Source organism: Psammomys obesus, unplaced genomic scaffold (assembly GCF_907164565.1).
Source record: "Psammomys obesus unplaced genomic scaffold, mPsaObe1.curated_primary_1811, whole genome shotgun sequence".
Classification (NCBI taxonomy): domain Eukaryota; kingdom Metazoa; phylum Chordata; class Mammalia; order Rodentia; family Muridae; genus Psammomys; species Psammomys obesus.
In genome coordinates this window covers 22,743,118-22,759,633 of record NW_026596117.1, presented here as the reverse complement: position 1 = coordinate 22,759,633, position 16,516 = coordinate 22,743,118, and the positions used below count along the sequence as shown (strand labels likewise).

At 44.9% G+C, this 16,516-nt stretch overlaps 1 protein-coding gene across 2 annotated transcripts in view; it reads left to right on the top strand.

Moving 5' to 3' along the window:
* Epc1 (enhancer of polycomb homolog 1) overlaps positions 1-16,516 on the top strand; it is an 82,683-nt gene that overhangs the window by 49,570 nt on the left and 16,597 nt on the right. For both annotated transcript variants that reach the window (XM_055629262.1, XM_055629263.1), the window contains exons 2-5: positions 4,092-4,251; positions 14,453-14,598; positions 15,391-15,597; positions 16,093-16,241. In XM_055629262.1, the coding sequence (XP_055485237.1) occupies positions 4,092-4,251; positions 14,453-14,598; positions 15,391-15,597; positions 16,093-16,241 (662 nt within the window). The remainder of the gene's footprint in view (positions 1-4,091; positions 4,252-14,452; positions 14,599-15,390; positions 15,598-16,092; positions 16,242-16,516) is intronic.

Here is a 16,516-nt window from a genome sequence, read left to right as displayed (position 1 = left end):
CTTATTCTAGGTGGGTCAGTGCAACAAGTGTGTTCCATGACTAAGCAACTTACCTTGTCAACCCTGTTTAAAACTGCCTCCTGTCTTTGTGCTCTAGTGCTGTCTGCCCTTGTAAGCTGCATAGCTGTGTGACACAAAGCCCAGTGGAGAAGAGAGAGAGAGCCATTCCTACTATGAGTCTGCTTTGTTTCGGTTTTGGTTTTTTGCTCTTTTAACAATGACTGTTGTAAGAAGAGGACTGGTGCAGAGGCTGAGGAGATAGCTCAGCAGGAAAGTGGCTGGAGGGCTACCTTCAGCGAGCCCACATGAAAAGGGAAGGGCCACCAGGGTGTGAGTGCTTGTAGCCCAGCTGAGGAGGTGGGCTTACAGCCCACATTTTAACACAGTGCTGAGAGTGCAGAGGCAAGAGGATCCCAGAGCTTGCTGGCCAGCCAGTGTAGCCACACCTATAGGATCCATGTTCAGTGAGAAGCCTTGTCTCACAAGAACAAGGTGGGACTAATTTGGAAACCTGCCACAGGAGCTCGTGTGGGCACTCATGCTTGCACATCTATGTGTGTGCCACGCAAGGAATACAACAGAGAACTCTACCGTGAACCCAGATGTAACTGCTTTACATTAGTTCCATTTGCGCTCTTGTTTTCTCTGCTACCCTCTTTCCTGGAGCTTTTCCCTTTATCTTGACAGACCATTTATTACATCCTGGCTCTTAAGTATTTCTGTCCTTTGTTTGGTTTGTTTGGTTTTTGTTTTGTTTTTTGAGGGGAGGTTTAGCCTTGACTGTGTGTGTGTGTGTGTGTGTGTGTGTGTGTGTGTGTGTGTGTGTGTGTCTGTCTGTCCCAGAGGCAGGATCTCATCTGGCAAGGGCTGGCCTTAAACTTCTGGTCTTCCTGTTCCACATCCCAAGTACAGGTGACCCACAGTTCTGGCCCGCACCTGCCTTGCCGTGCCTCGTGTGGCGTAGGTAGTTTGGGGGCATCAGTTCATTATCGGGAAGTCTTCTGATTCCGCCTCGCTGAGGTGAATATGATGCTAGACTAGTTAGTATTGCCCTGGCTGGCCTCAAACTTCTCTCCGATGCTCTGTCAGGAGGTTAAAATTACCTCTGCCTGTCACCTTCTCTGAGATCAAGTGTGACAAGCTGTAAAGTGGCCTGTAAGTTTGAGTTCTATACATAAAAAGGGAGATAAAACTATAGCAGAAGTTTGTAAGATTATTCCACGAGACTCATTTCTTTAATGTAAAAAAGGAAGCAGCCCTTTCAGAGCTGAGCAAAGCAACAGTTAAGGGAGTTTTCCAATAACTTGTAAAGAAAATAATAAATATGAGATGACTGAAGTTTTGTGGTGTGTGTGCGTTTGAAGAGATAGTGAGCCAGGTGACAGCATGTGTTTGAAACTAGTACTTGGAAGGCTGAGGTAGGAGCAGAGCCTCTGAGTTTGAGGTCATCCTGGGCTACATGATGAGACCCTGTCTCCGATCAGAAGGGCCGGGGTCCTGAGTCGCGTTGCCCTAGGGAATGTTGATAGACGTGGAGAGCGCTTGAACACATTGCAGTTGTCTGTAGTTGCCGTCCCTGGTCCGAAAAATATCTATGCATAGCACAAGGTGATGATTTGTTTTGAATCATTTAAGGAGAAAGTTTGTGCATTCACACTGTTCCCACGTTTTTTCATCCGCCATCAGTTTGTATTGTAAAATGATCATGAACTTGACTTGTACAGTGAAGCCCAGAGTGTCTATTGAAGCGAACAGTGTCCATGTAGAATGTTCTCCAGCATATATCAAGGGACCCAAAGCATGTCGTTAGACTCTGTTGTGTAGAAAAGTGTCTGGGAGAATATGTGCATTCTTAATAAGCTTCCTCATGAAGCTAGAATGTTTTTCACGTGGGAATTTGTGTGTGTGAGAGAGCTTTCTGGTAAAAAACTAAACCAAAGCGTATTTTGTACACCTGTTACACTAAGACTTTCAGCCTCACATTTATCTTACTTACATTCTAACCAATTCTGTAAATGCAACCGTCGGGTGCTCCCGCTCCCCCTCCCCCACCCCTCAGCCCCAACTGCCTGGAAGACTTGCCAGGAATCACAAACTGTTGAATGTTGGAGTTGGCTCTAATCCAAGCAGCCTCAGTCCAGGGCATGAGCTTCCATCCCCATTCTTACTGTATGTCCAGAAAGGACTTTGGAAATTCAGAGTACTTGGAACAAAGGATTGGGCTTTTGAGGTGAAAATCTCTGGCCTACACTGTGTGTGGCACTCTCAGTATGTGGGGCTGGGTGTACATGGAGAAGTGGGTGCTGGTGTCTTTGGAGCACCAGGGGTTAGTGGTGTGGTGCTGTCTGACACTGCAGTTGACAGCCGTAACTAAGCAGTGGGTCCGTGGAGTCCTTGTGTGTAAGGTGGAAGAATTGGACTCAGGCTTACACCTGTAAATAATGGTATTCGTGGCACTGTGCAGGCTCCTCCTCCACCCTCCTTGGTTAGTCTGAGCTAGAAGGACCAAGTGCTCCAAATCTGTGGTGAAAGCGTGCTTTGGGGACTCTGAGGTAGCACCCCAGGTGTACAGGCAGGCTTCCGGCTGTGCCTTTAGGAGTAGAGAGGTGACATGGCTAGAGAAGGACTGCACAGAGCCGTGGGACACTGTCCCCAATCACAGATAAAGTCAACATCTGGGACTGGAGTCACCGCTGCAGTCCTGCCTCCCTTCACCTTCCAAAGTGTCACCAAGCAGATGGCGTCCTGCTGGGCCATTCTAACCTGAGCTTTAGATTCCACTCAGTGTGGTGTAGGGAGCCCTTGTAGGGAGCCCTTGCGGTCCCTTCAGCACTTTGTCACCCACGAGATGCTTTCCTGGAGCCTAGAGCAGAGCTGCCTGGGGGCCGGCTGTCTTCTTCAGGACTGGGCTCCTGCAGCCTGCCGTCCTCAGCCTGAGAGGAAGCTTTGTCCTGGATCTACAGAAGCAATGGCACTTTTCCAGAGATTTACCGACTTTCCTAGAATCTGTTCTCTTTTGGAAACCTGATGCTGGTGGCACGTGATTGGGACAGCTGCTGTGGGCGTGACTGTGTGTGAGAACCAGTCAAGTCTGTCTCCCGGGTGAAGCACGGTGCTGGCTGTCTGTTCCAGAGTGTGTGGGTTCTCACACAGCAGTATGGCACTTCTCTAGGACTGCCTGTGTTGGTGGCTTACATGCGTGTGTAAGTGCCTCAACCAGCACAGTCTCATTCACGCAAAAGACCGTCGAGATTCTCACTGAATGTAACCACCTTTGCGCTGTGTGCCTCCCTCGGCTGTCACCTTAACAGTGGCTTGTAGAATAAAAGCCAGAAACATAGTTATCCCTGCCCCGGTTTGCCAGTTCTGTGTTAAACTCGTGACCCCTAGCCCAGAATGGCTTACTGGTAAAACATAGTTGGTTAGTTGCATTCAAGAGTTTCATTCAGTGCCTAAAAGAAAATACTAAAGTTGCTGTGATCACTTAATGCAGAAGTTCTTACACTAAACAAGTCTTGGTTCTCTTCTCTTGAAAGTTAGTGCATAACCAATCAGACATCTGAATGCTGGCATTGTGTAACCCGGCCACCGGGAGGTAGGCTGAATGCTTCTTCTCATTCTCATTTGTTCCATTTTCCCATTCCTCCTGTAGCAAAATGGCATTGGCATTTTGATGGTGAGTTTCTTCCTAGTTGATACCTATCCTGTATATTTCTAAATGTGAACAAACAAAAATTAAATTAAAAAAAATTACTGTCTTCAGGTGTCATCTGCAAACTAAGCTTTTACGCTGTTAGTCAGATTCTCGTCTCTGGCAAACATTACCTTTTGAGGAAATGATGTCTCCGCTTAAAGTGTTCTTACATATTCTTTGGTCCTGACCCTCAGAGGCAGAATTCAGATAGATCTTTGGGAATTTGAGGCCAGCCTGGTCTACACAATGAGCCCCTGTATCAAAAAAAATGTTAGGCCAGCTGTGCTGTTGGGTCTCCCAAATTCCTTCATTTGAACAAGTGAGCAGAAACTTCTGTACATCTGGACATTCTGATGACTGCATCCTAAGCTTACACTTTGTGCTTTCGTGTTTTTAGGAGCACCATCTCCAGCGGGCTATCTCTGCACAGCAGGTATACGGCGAGAAGCGGGATAATATGGTGATTCCGGTCCCCGAGGCGGAGAGTAACATCGCTTACTATGAGTCCGTGTACCCTGGGGAGTTCCGGATGCCAAAGCAGCTCATCCACCTGCAGGGTGAGTGCTCTTATGGGTGCTCCCTCTTCCGGGGCAACTTGGCCACCGTGGCCTGAGTTAGCCGGGCCTGTCTTCCGCCTCAGCGTGGTGTTTGCGAGTCTTGCTGAGTATGCCACAAAGCCTTGTGTTGCATAAACTGGGCACAGCGGTACACACCTGTCACTCTAACATATGCAGTCTAATGTATAGAAGAATTAGGAACTCCAGTCATTCTCAGCTGCACTGTGAGTCTGAGGTCATCATGGATCCTGTCTCCAAAAAAAAAAAAAGAAGAAGAAAATGGTATTTGAGATATGTGCCTTCTAAGCAGGTGGCATTTGTCTGAACAGTTCTGTAGTTCCACTGTAGGCTCATTCAGACAAGTAGGATCTTAATAGGCCTCACAGTGGAAACACATGTCACTCTGTTTGGAATGGTCATGTCACCAGCCTCAAGAACATGACTTTTGAGTCAGGAGTCGGCTTTTCCTGGGAAGGGTACGTGAGGCATCCTCTGTCACAAATACCTTTATCTTTGATGTGTTGTGGTGTGAAGGCAGCTATGTTTTACTGGTGATAACAGATAACAAGCCCGAGCTCTTTTGTGTAGTTAGCCAGCCTCGAACCTGTGCTACAAGCTGCTAGTGTTTTAAGTGTCAGTGTTCTGTTTTGAAATTGAGTCACTTTACTTGATGGTGAACTAGAAATGATTGCTCAAAAGACCCACTTGGTGGTGATGAACTGAGAGCTTACAGGTTTACGATGGGACGTCCTGCATTATTACCGTGACTTTCCTTACCTAGCTCCAGGTTGTTGGCAACTTTTAAAAACAAACAGTTGGAAAGGTAAGCCAACCATTAACGAGGTAGTGACTCAAGAACCAATTAAAGCCAATTTCTCAGTAAGCGTCATACAAGATGACTGAAGAAGAAGTCGGGTTTAGATTGTGCTAACATCTGAAGAATGTTCATTAGAAAAGCCCTCTAGCTAAGAAAGGGTGTTAAGCCAACACCTGAAGAAATGAATGGCTCAGAAGTCAAGCCGTTCGCCGTCTTGGCCAAGTAGTCACCCACAGTATATATGTGCCACATGCATTGGTCACTAACCCTTTGAAGGATGTTTGGGTAGCTTCTGGATTGAGGCTGGTACAAATAGGTCCACCGCAACATTGGTGTACACGTTAAATCTCTCTGGGTTCAGTATTCAGGTTGGCTAGTGTCTGAGTCATCCATTTGTAGTTGGGACGACAGGTGCCATGCTGTTTCCAGATGAGCTGAGCGTTCTAACGTCATCGCTGCCAATGTGCAGGCTCTAGTTCCCTACTCTGCAACATATGGGTCAGTAGTTCTGCGTTGGAGTTACTGTAAGAGCTCTATGTATTACCTCATCTTACTTTGCACTTCCCAGAGAGACAAGCAATCATTTTGTGCTTTATTTGCCTTTTTTTTTTTTTTTTCAGGGACTAATCACACATCTTTTACCCATTTTCTAATGTGGATTGTTTTACTGTTGACTCCTGGTAGACAATAAAAACATTTTCTAGGCTTAAGAACGTATCAGGTACATGGTGTGAGTATTTCCTCCCACTTTGTCATGTGTTTCCCACACAGAAGTTCCTAGTTTGGATTAGGTCCAAGTTCTCAATGCTCCTCCTACATAGCTTCTGCTCTGAGATGCCTTGATCTGAACCTAGCCTTCAGATCAGTCTCTGCTCTGTCCTGGAAACTGGGCAGTTTTACATGTAAGTCTGTGACCCACCCATTTTGAGTTAATTTTTATAGGAATCATGAAGTTAAGGTTTAAAAAAAGTTTGTTGGTTTTTTTTTTTTTTTTTTCTTTGTATGCCAGTCTGTCTGGCACCATTATTACAAATGCTCTCTCCAGTTGAGTTACTTTTTGCTCAGTGTTCAAAAATTAATTGAGCATATTCTGTGGGGCTTCTGTGTTTATGGCAGGGTCTCACTTTTTTCTTTCTTTTTATTTTTCTTTTTGGTTTTTCGAGACAGAGTTTCTCTGTGGTTTTTGGCTGTCCTGGACTGCTTTTGTAGACGAGGCTGACCTCAAACTCACAGAGATCCTCCTACCTCTGCCTCCCCAAGTGCTGGGATTACAGGCATGTGCCACCAAGCCCAGTTAAATAATTTATTATTTTTATTTTATTTGCATTGGTGTTTTGCCAACATGTGTCTGTGTGAAGGTGTTAGATCCCCTGGAACTGGAGTTACAGACAGTTGTGAGCTGCCATGTGGATGCTGGGAATTGAACTTGGGTCCTCAGGAAGAACAACCAGATCCCTCAAGCTTCGGAGTCTCACATTGAGGCCAAGTGTGGCCTCAAACTTAGCATTCTCCTACTTGGCCTCGTGTGTGCTGGGATTACAAGCATGTACCACATTGCCCTGTTAGGTCTGTTCTCCATTCTGTCCCGTTGACTTTGTATTTCTCTCAGTACAGCACCACTGCCTTGGTTATTATGGCTAACTATAACCCTTAACATCTCGGTTAAGTCTGAGAGTAAGTCCTGAGTGGTAAGAAACAGGCTGAGCAAAACACGGGTCAGGCCAGGAGCAGCCTGCCTTCTGACAGCCGCAGTCCCAGCTGCTCAGGGTCCACCACCCACGTTGGTCAGTAATCAAGAAAATGCCCCACAAAGCTGCCATCTGGCCAGTACAGTGAAAGTTTTTCTCAATTAAGGTTTCTTTTCCCATAAAGTATAACTTGTGTTAGGTGGACAAAACTCTAGCCAACACAACCTGCTAATGTAGTAGGTTAAACTGGTTGATTTTCAAATACTCAGCTGGCCTTCCACCCTCACCACACTTCAGTTGCCTGTGATGGATGGTGTCTTCCAGCACATTGTTGGGTGGGATGTTTGCTGTAGGAGTTCATTGAGGACTTGGCATCTGTGTTCCTGAGAAGTATAAGTAACATCTTGTTACTCATCGTCTTTCTAACCAATTTAGGTATCATTAGTATAGGTGTGAAAAACACTGGGGAATGTTGTGTCTTTTTGTGTTTTGTGGGAGAGAGAGACTGAATAACATTTATAATTCTTAAAACAGTTATTAATAGTTTTAGTGGACTGTGATAAATGAAGAAAATTGTAATTGTTTAGTGTATTAGTCAGGATTGTGTGTGTGTGTGTGTGCTCCATCTGTCAATTCTCCTGTATACATACATACGTATGTGGAACTTTGTAGAGTGGCTCACAGGCTGTGATTCAGCGTGAGTGGTTCAGCGGGAAAGTTTAAGCATCAAATAGTTGTTCAGTCCATCAGATGGGTGTCTCAGCCAGGCTTCAAAGTCTGCTGAAATCCTGAAGACGTGGGCTCTAATGCCAGTGGAGGATGGACTCAGCAAGAGTTGAGGTCAAGTGGGCCAAAAAAGGACTTCCTTCTTCTCTGTCCTTCATCTAAGCAGAAGGTGCCCAGATTAAAAGTGGATCTTTGCTTCAGGTGATTTTTATTAAGAACAATCAGTCACAGCTGTCCCCGGCTGCTTTGGTTTTGGTTAATTCCAGATGTAGTCAAAGTTGGCAACCAAAAACAGCCGTCACAAACAGTGTAATTTTTTCAGATGGAAAATGAACTCTTGACTCTGGTAGCCAACTTCTTAACTTGTTTATGAAGAACACATTGCCTTGAATTCTTAGGAACCCTCTTAGTACTTATGCATACATGCACACAGAGTTATATGTATACATAATGTGTATGTGATTCTTTAGGAACTGTGAGCATGTGTATGCCTGCGTGCACCCCCCCTGGGTGAAAGTGCTTGCTGTACAAGCCACGTAAGCCTGACAGCCTGGGTTGGGTAACTGCGCTCCCTCAGGGGAAGAGAGAGAAGACTTCTGAGAAATGGTCCTTACATGCACTGCCCATGGCACAGACTGCACACATGAACGTAAGCGTACGTGAGCAGCTTTAGAGGGCGCCTGCAGCTACCCTAGTCATTCTGGAATCTGTCTGTTCTCGTTTTGTCATGCAAGCTTACATGACACTGTTCTCCTGTAAATGTGTTTTAAGCATATTAAGCCTCATCCTGGTTTCGTCTACTTTGGTCCCCTTTGTTCCCTAGACAGTCTTGCTTTTGCTTTTGTGTCATGTGTAAATCCCTGATTTTATGTATCTGTAAAGCTTGGGACCTACAAATGAGAACAAACATGCAACATTTGCCTATCTGAGCTGACTGAAGTTGCTTAAAACGATTGTCTGCAGTCACATCCACTTTCTCACAGAAGACCCAGCTTTGTTCTGTGGCTGGAAGGTTCCACTGTGGACAGGCCACGGTTTTCCTAGTTGTCCCTTTGCTGCTGAATGTTTATCTCAGCAGTGGAGCGTAGACACGGGTGTGCAGTGTAAGCTCTAAAGCCAGCGAAGGGACCTCCTAGCGAGAGCAAGCAGAGAGTTTCATTCTTCCTTGCCCTTCGTCCCAGTGTAGAGATGCAGATTAGAAGTGGGAAGACCCACTTCAAGTGATTCAGTTAAGAAAAATATCTCCTACAGATATTTTGGGTAGGAGATATTTGGGTTTTAGTTAATTCCAGATGTAGTCAAGTGACAGCTAAGAACAGCCTCCATGCCTAGAGTCCTGTTGAGAAACTCTGGGCCTGTGCCTGCAACTCGGAGCATTTCTCTTTGACGGCGTCAGAGTATCAGGTCTAATTAAGTCCTTAATTCATGTAGAGCATTTTTTGCAAGGTGAATGCTCTGACTTGATAAAGAGGCTTCCTTCTCATCAGTGTGTACCTTAGGAGTTTTTATGTTAAGCTCTTGTGTTTGTAGGAGTGTGGCTTGTTCTCTGTGCTCCATTCTGCTGCGTTGCTCTAACAGTCTGTTTCTATACCACTACCTCAGTGTTTATACAGCCCTGGCTCTGTGGTGCTGTGGTGCAGCTTGACATGGGAGTGGGGGTGATGCTGCCCGGACTGATTCTTTGTTAGTTTTTTTAGGGTAAACTATGCCTTAAGAAAGGCGTGATCAATTGTGTTTGAGAATGTATGCCTCTCCCTAGCCCCTAAATGGTACTGCATGCTACTGCTGTGTATTGTGGGTGATGGTAGTCTTATGTTAGTTTATAAATCTGTCAGTGAGTGTTATTTCATCAAACATTAGGTTGGGAAATTCTACCTCTATTTTTATCTTTACATGGCTTGGGGACAAAAGTCATTATTTTCTCTTAGTCCTACTTAGAGTTCTGCAAGAAGAAACATCAAAACCCTACTGTCTTCAGCTCCATTCTCTCATGCTTCTAAACTGTCTCACTCAGTATTGCCCTGTTTTTCCTGATCCAAGGGATCAAAAAGCAATAATAGGCTATAGCAAAAAGCACACCACGTACCTGTGTCCTCAGGAAAGTGGCTGACCCCAGGCTTAGTTAAGCAGGAGAGGGACAAGATGGCCAGGAGCATCTGAAGTGGAGTAGTAAATACACAGCATTGGGACGGTGGGACTGTGAACTCAGCATGGTGGCGAGCAGCCCATGCTTCCAGTTAGATGCCAGAGCTTATGGCACGGCGAGGAATGGCCACCATGCTCAGTCAAGACGCTACCATAAGAATCACTAGTGTCTGTTGGCCTGAAGAACGTTTGGTGAGGAGTAGGGTACCTGAGGGATTTTAAGCTACACTGCTTATTACACAAAGAAGAGGGAAAGAAATCAGAACTATGGAATCACTTGGGCAACATCTTGACATGATAAATCAGAATTACCAGATGGAGCCCAAGAGGCATCTCAGCCAGTAAAAGCACCTGCCTATGCTGAGTCCATTCCCTGGGCCTGAGTTGCGAAAAGAGAACCAGCTCCTTTAAGGTTTCCTGGCCTCCGTGTGTGCACTGTTACCTGTGTTCGTGGTTGTGTGCAACAAAATGTAATAAAATGTGATTATCTGTGATGAGAAACAGATAAATATTGTGATGATATTCTGAGAACTGAAACAGTCATCCTATTCTAGTCAGGAGCACATATAATCTATTTATGATAGAGGAACAAATCAGATTTTTAAAAGTGAAGAGTGTTTGGTTTGGTCTATTACAACCAGGGACTGAATCCAGTGTGTACACTGAAGCAAGTGATTCTGCCACCTGCCCAGTCCAGCAAGGAGTGTGCTAGAGGAGGGGGAGCATGAGCTTAGGAGGGTGGATAGCTCTTGAGAGCCTATCAGAATCTCACCATAATTAAAGTACTCTACCTAAGGAGGGCAAGAACTACAACATACAACAGCTAGACTGACACCTGATCCTGTAGTAGGTGGAGAGTCGTTGAAAACTATCGGGCGAGTTGACAAAACTGGAGTACAGGCTGCAGAAAAAAAAAAAATCATTGTCTTGGCCAGAGCCATTATAGTCATTTACTCTTTGGTGACTTAGAAAATGAAAAAAACAGGTGTGTACATGTGTGGCACTGGCTTACACAGCTGTAGATACACGTGGAAATAGATGATAAAACCCAAAATTTTTACAAATATAAATAAAGGTTTATATTTCTATATCAGGTATTTCCCAAATGTTTTTATTTTACAACGTGCAGTAGTTTAGACTTTCAAAGGAAAGGGGATTTTTGGTTTGAAGGAGGTTTTTGGAGGAGTTTTGGTTTTATCCTGGGCATGATCCATGTCTCTCTAGCAGCATTTGGGAGGCCAAAGTAGGAAGGTCATCAGCCTAGGCTGCATAGCATAGAATGAACTTTGTCTTTAAAAAAAAAAGAAAGAAAAAGGAATGGTGGACCAGCAGGATGGCTCGTTGAGTTAAGGTGCTTGTTTCTAAGATTCATGACCAATGTTTGAGCCCCAGGACCCACAGTCAAACTCATGTTTCATTGCTTCCCAGAACAGGCACTCTGTCTTTATGCCCAGATTCTAAAGGAATGCACACTACAGGGTTTCTCTCCCTGTCTCCATATCTACCTGCAGCATTGTCCAGGGCCTGGCTCTGTGACTGAGAGAACCCGGAACATCCATCACAGAGCTGTGCATGTGAACACGTCACGGGGTTTCCAGTGCAGGGTCTCCATTCACTCTAGTTGAATACGTTCTGAAAGAGTAAAGAGGTTTAAGAAGACAGTAATGTCGCCACCAGCTCATGTTGACTTTGAGACCTAAGGCCAGGTTGTCAGTGCTTGCACCCACAGTATATAGCACACTCAAGTCAAAACCAGACTGAGAAGATGATCCTCAGCCCTGGAAAGTGTGCCTTTCTCCAGGGTTACTGTTCCTGCTTCACACAGCATCATCTGGAGTCCTGGGCAGCCCGCTCGTGCCCAGTTGGTTTGAGCTGTGAATGTTAACACAAGCATCTATCTGTGTTTCATCCCTGTTACTAGACAGTGAGAACAGAAATTCTCCTTATCTTTGCTCTCAGCTGATCTCTGAAGGAATTAAATGGGACATTGAGAAACCAGTCTGTGAGCTTCAAGTTGCTGAAGTATACAATAAAAACAATATGTGAAGTTGAATGGAGAAGGGATTAAATTATCACTGGAGACCATCTGCCCACATGAGGGAGGGACTGCTGACTGTCCTGTGTCTCTGTTAAAGTAACTGATCAGGATCGGAGTTTCTGTGGGACTGTGCTCCTCCTTCTTAATTTCATGTTGTAACAGTGTTTCTATGTGTGACATACAATATTAAAGCTTTCCTTTTCTGTGTTTTAGTTCTTGTGGTTTTGAAGATCAAACCCAGGTCCTTATATGTGTGAGGCAAGTGTGGACCGGTGAACTACACCGGCAGTGTGGTGGTGGTGATTTTGTTTCTGTTTTCTTTTGAAAGGTTTATGTATTTTTAGTCTGTGTGTGTGAGTGTTTCATACGTTTGTTTGTGCATAGCATGCATGGCTGATGGCCACAGAGGCCAAAAGGGGGTTCTGGGCTCTTGCTGAGCTGTCTCATTTTTTTAGTTGTGTGTGTATGTGTTGGCTTTTTTAACGGTGCTGAGATCCACCATGGTAGTTAATTAGCTGCAGTTAATAAGCTGGATTTCGTTTTAAATGACAAAACTTTGTTGCTGTTGGAAAGGTTTACTGTAGCACTCAGGCTAGCCTCAAACTTAGAGCATGCTGGCTCGGCTTCCTGAGTCCTGGGCCACCAACCTGTGCGGCTGACAGAATTCTTTAGAGCAAGGCATGATGGGACGCAGTGGTAATCCCAACCCACACCCACGGATGAGGGGCCCTCGGGCTCTAGGCCAGCTGGACTGTTCAGGGTGACCTGTGTTGTCACTGTCAGAAGGAAGACCAGAAGGTCAGAGGCCCTGCAGGTGGCACTGGTGACCTAGCAGGAACCCTGTCTAGTCCCACAGTGGCGCCGGGCAAGCTGCTTTCGTTCTCAGGGATGATTATGACTAGACCCGTGTTGGTGACTTCTCATGTGGTTCACACCAAAGAAAAGCCATGTTTCCCAGTGGAGCTTTTTAGTGAGTGCTGGACAGATGAGATCCTAATACACTTCAGGCCTCGGAAGGCAGAATATCAGTGCTGGCCTGTTAGTTTGGCCTGCTGGGTGATCCTGTCAGCCCTCTTGAATAGAACCTTCTGGAATGATAGATATGTCTTCTAATTTGTGCTTTCTAAAACAGCCCTTACCATTAGGCACCTTTGGGTGGTTAACGCTTGGGGTGCAGCTAATATGGCAAAGCCTGAAGTTTAAATTTTGCTCAGTTAGTATAAGTTTAGTCAAAATGGCAAGGGAGAAGCATAGGTCTGGATTGATTTGGTTAGAAGCGGAGAGAATCAGATGCTTTCTGCCTTTGTCATTCCATGTAAGGGTCTCCAAAGCCTGCTTGCTTATGAGGAAGTGACAGGAAAGTCTGGGGTACAGAGGTGCCAGCACCTAGAGACTGAAGTCTGAATACCCACTTACCACTTTCCACTGCACTTTTAATTAAAACAAGTCAATGAAGACAGACAGTTGAACAATGCAGTTAATGCTGCAGATACTTACGGAGTCCTCTAAAACAAGGATAGCAGCTCCTGGGCACCCAGTGAGTGTCCCTTTCAAATTACTGGGCGTTGTGTTGGTGGTTTTCCTCCCGTAAGTAAGTTTGCATAGTGATAAAATCCTTGTTAGATGAGTGCTGCAGACAGCGGCTGCACAGAAGGGACCTGCTGCTCGCTCTCAGAACACTTGGAGATACAAAGACAAGACAGTGGCCTCCCTTCACAGACAATCTCTTCTTAGGAGGGGCACACATGCTTAACAACTAAAATGTAAAAACAAAACAAAGAAACAAAAAACCCACCAAACAGTGCACAGAGAGGGAAATATTCAGTCCAGATTTTTTTCTAAAGCTGTGTACCATAAGATTTTAGGATTGCTTGAAATGCCTCTAATTTATGCAGAATGTTATATGTGTGTACACACATACACACACACACACACACACACACACACACACATATATATTCACAGCCCATTTTTCTGTTGAGGGTTTAGTTTCTGAAACAAACGCTTAGGAAACACTTACTGGATGAAGGATGAATGGTAGGCAAAGAACTTTAAAAGACTGGTGTCAAGCCAGATTTTGAAAAGACTAAGTTGGCATTTACCTGCTTAGTAGCTAAACGTGCTTAATACAAAGGCTCAAGCCATAAGCTACAGCACACCATGTCATGTGGAACTTGGTATACTACCGGGTCATAAGAACGCCACCATTAGGGAGACTGGGTTAAAAGATAAAGAAGGCCTCACCATTGTAGGCATTGGATTTCCAGAGTCGGAAACTAATAAACCAAAGGAAAGACGAATACAAGAGTTTTGCTATCAAGTTCTTTAATTTTCTCTAACTTTGTCTTCCCTGGTTTTTGTAAGCCGTTGATTGACTTTTGATGCTGTAGTAGCAGTTCTTGCCGAATATATAAGTAGCAAACCACATGTCTCTGGCACAGTGACAGTGAACCATGCATGGAACTGTCACCATTACTGCTACTGTCTTCCTTAATCTTTTGGGAAAATAGCTAACTGATTTGTAAAATAGAGTTTAAATAATCTAGCAGAATCCTACATAAGGAGTGAGTAGGGCGTTCTGTTTACTGTCTTTCTATAGCTTTTCTCTACAATCGTCTGTCTTGGCTTTGAATGTAGAAGACACGGCAATAAGCTGTGAGTGTGTGTGACTGAGACTGGGGTCTTGGCACTTTCGTTCGTTAGGACAGCAGGCCTTGCTTGTGCAGGTTTCGGGGGCCTCTGCTGCTGGGGCACGCAGTGAACGATTGCCTGTGCTTCCTCTGCCAGCTTTCAGTTTGGACGCCGAGCAGCCTGACTACGACCTGGACTCTGAAGATGAAGTGTTTGTGAACAAACTAAAGAAGAAGATGGACATCTGCCCGTTGCAGTTTGAGGAGATGATTGACCGGCTAGAAAAAGGCAGTGGTCAGCAGGTAACTTCATTTCTGTGTGTTTGTGTGCTAGGCATAAATTCCTGCAGTGTGTGGAACAGTGCCGTAGTGAGGAGGGCAGAGGCAGCAGACTCTAGCACTAGAGTTCACGTCTGCCTAATAGTAACCTGGATAATTTTGAACAATATGTTTGGATTTTTTTTTTTTTTTTTTTTTTTTTGTGCCTCAGTTACCCCAGCCATGTATAGAGATAAAAATAATAAACTAGAGGGACATGATGATACACCTTTAATCCCAGCACTTGGAAGGCAGAGGCAGGTGGGTGGATCTCTGAGTTCAAGGCCAGCCCAGGCTACATAATAAGACACCCTGTCTTCTAAGCAAAAACAAGCAAAAAAACCTCTTCAACTTGCATTTGTATATCAGTGAGTAATTAGGAAGTGACTAATATCAAGTCCTAAAGTCATGAGATACCGCAAGCTGTGTGACCTGGGACATTTGATTTGGGATTACTGTAACGATTGCACACTCAAAGGCTGGAAGTGTGGCTCAGTAAGCTCAGTGCCTGCCTAGCTGGGCTTGCTCCCCAGCGCCCTGTAAACCAAGTGTGCTGGTGTGCACCTCTCTTGATCCCAGTACTTAGAAGGGATCAGAAGTTGAAGGTTATCCTCAGCTATGCAGCCAGTCCAAGGTTAGCCTGGGAGGAAGGAGACCTTGTATAAGAAAGCATACTGTCAATCCTGGTGTTGGCTTGACTGCACTAACTGAAGCATGACGGATGGTTGAGTCCTTGCACTGTGTTTGATGAAAGTGACATGATGGTTTTACATTCAGCCAGTCAGTCTGCAGGAAGCCAAACTCCTGCTGAAAGAAGATGACGAGTTAATTAGAGAAGTCTATGAATACTGGATTAAAAAGAGAAAGACGTGCCGAGGACCGTCACTCATCCCGTCGGTGAAGCAGGAAAAGCGGGACGGCTCCAGCACAAACGACCCTTATGTGGCTTTCAGAAGACGAACTGAAAAAATGCAGACTCGGAAAGTGAGTGGGTTTTTAATTTTTAAGAAAAATTATAGTTAATACCTTAATATTGCAACTTAATTCTGTACTTTGGATAGCATTCCTTATAATTATAGCAGAGCGGTTGCCCAGTGGTCCAGAGCACTTATTTCTCCATCAGGGCACAGTGCTGCAACTCCTGTACCCCTGTCACAGAACTCATAAATGCCTGTGATGACACTCTTGCTCCGAAGGGTCCAATGCCCCTTCTGGCCCATGGACACTGTGCATACCCACACATAACATTTTTTTAAATTACACTGGAAAACATTAAAGTATGTTGACCTTTAGAGTTTTCATGGTGGTCTTAATGTGTATTGATATTGATTCACTAAAAATCAGGTACCAGGATTGCTATCTTGGTGGTCTGTGTTCCCTTCCTGTGTCTCTTAGCCATAACTCTGCAGATGCATACATCCTTACAGTAGCTGGGTAGAAGACCTTTGTGACATTAAGCAAGCAACTTTATATTTTCAGAACCGCAAAAATGATGAGGCCTCCTATGAGAAGATGCTTAAGCTGCGCCGGGACCTCAGTCGGGCTGTGACCATCCTGGAGATGATAAAGAGACGAGAGAAGAGCAAACGGGAGCTGCTGCACCTGACGCTGGAGATCATGGAGAAGAGGTGAAGCTCACACTCAAGAGTGTTAGTGTTAGGGCAGAGCAGCTGTGCAGTCCTAATACTTGTAACTACTGGAACAGTTTAAATAATAGAGACTGTGATGAAAGTATGTAACATTGTACACAATTCTGTATTATTTTCTCAAAAAGTGGTTAGGGTTACAAACAACATGGGTTTTCTGTTGAGGTGCTCTTTTGTTCTCTTTGAGGTGTTTGTGGGTATGTGAGGCAGAGTGTGTGTGTGTGTGTGTGTGTGTGTGTGTGTGTGTGTGTGTGTGT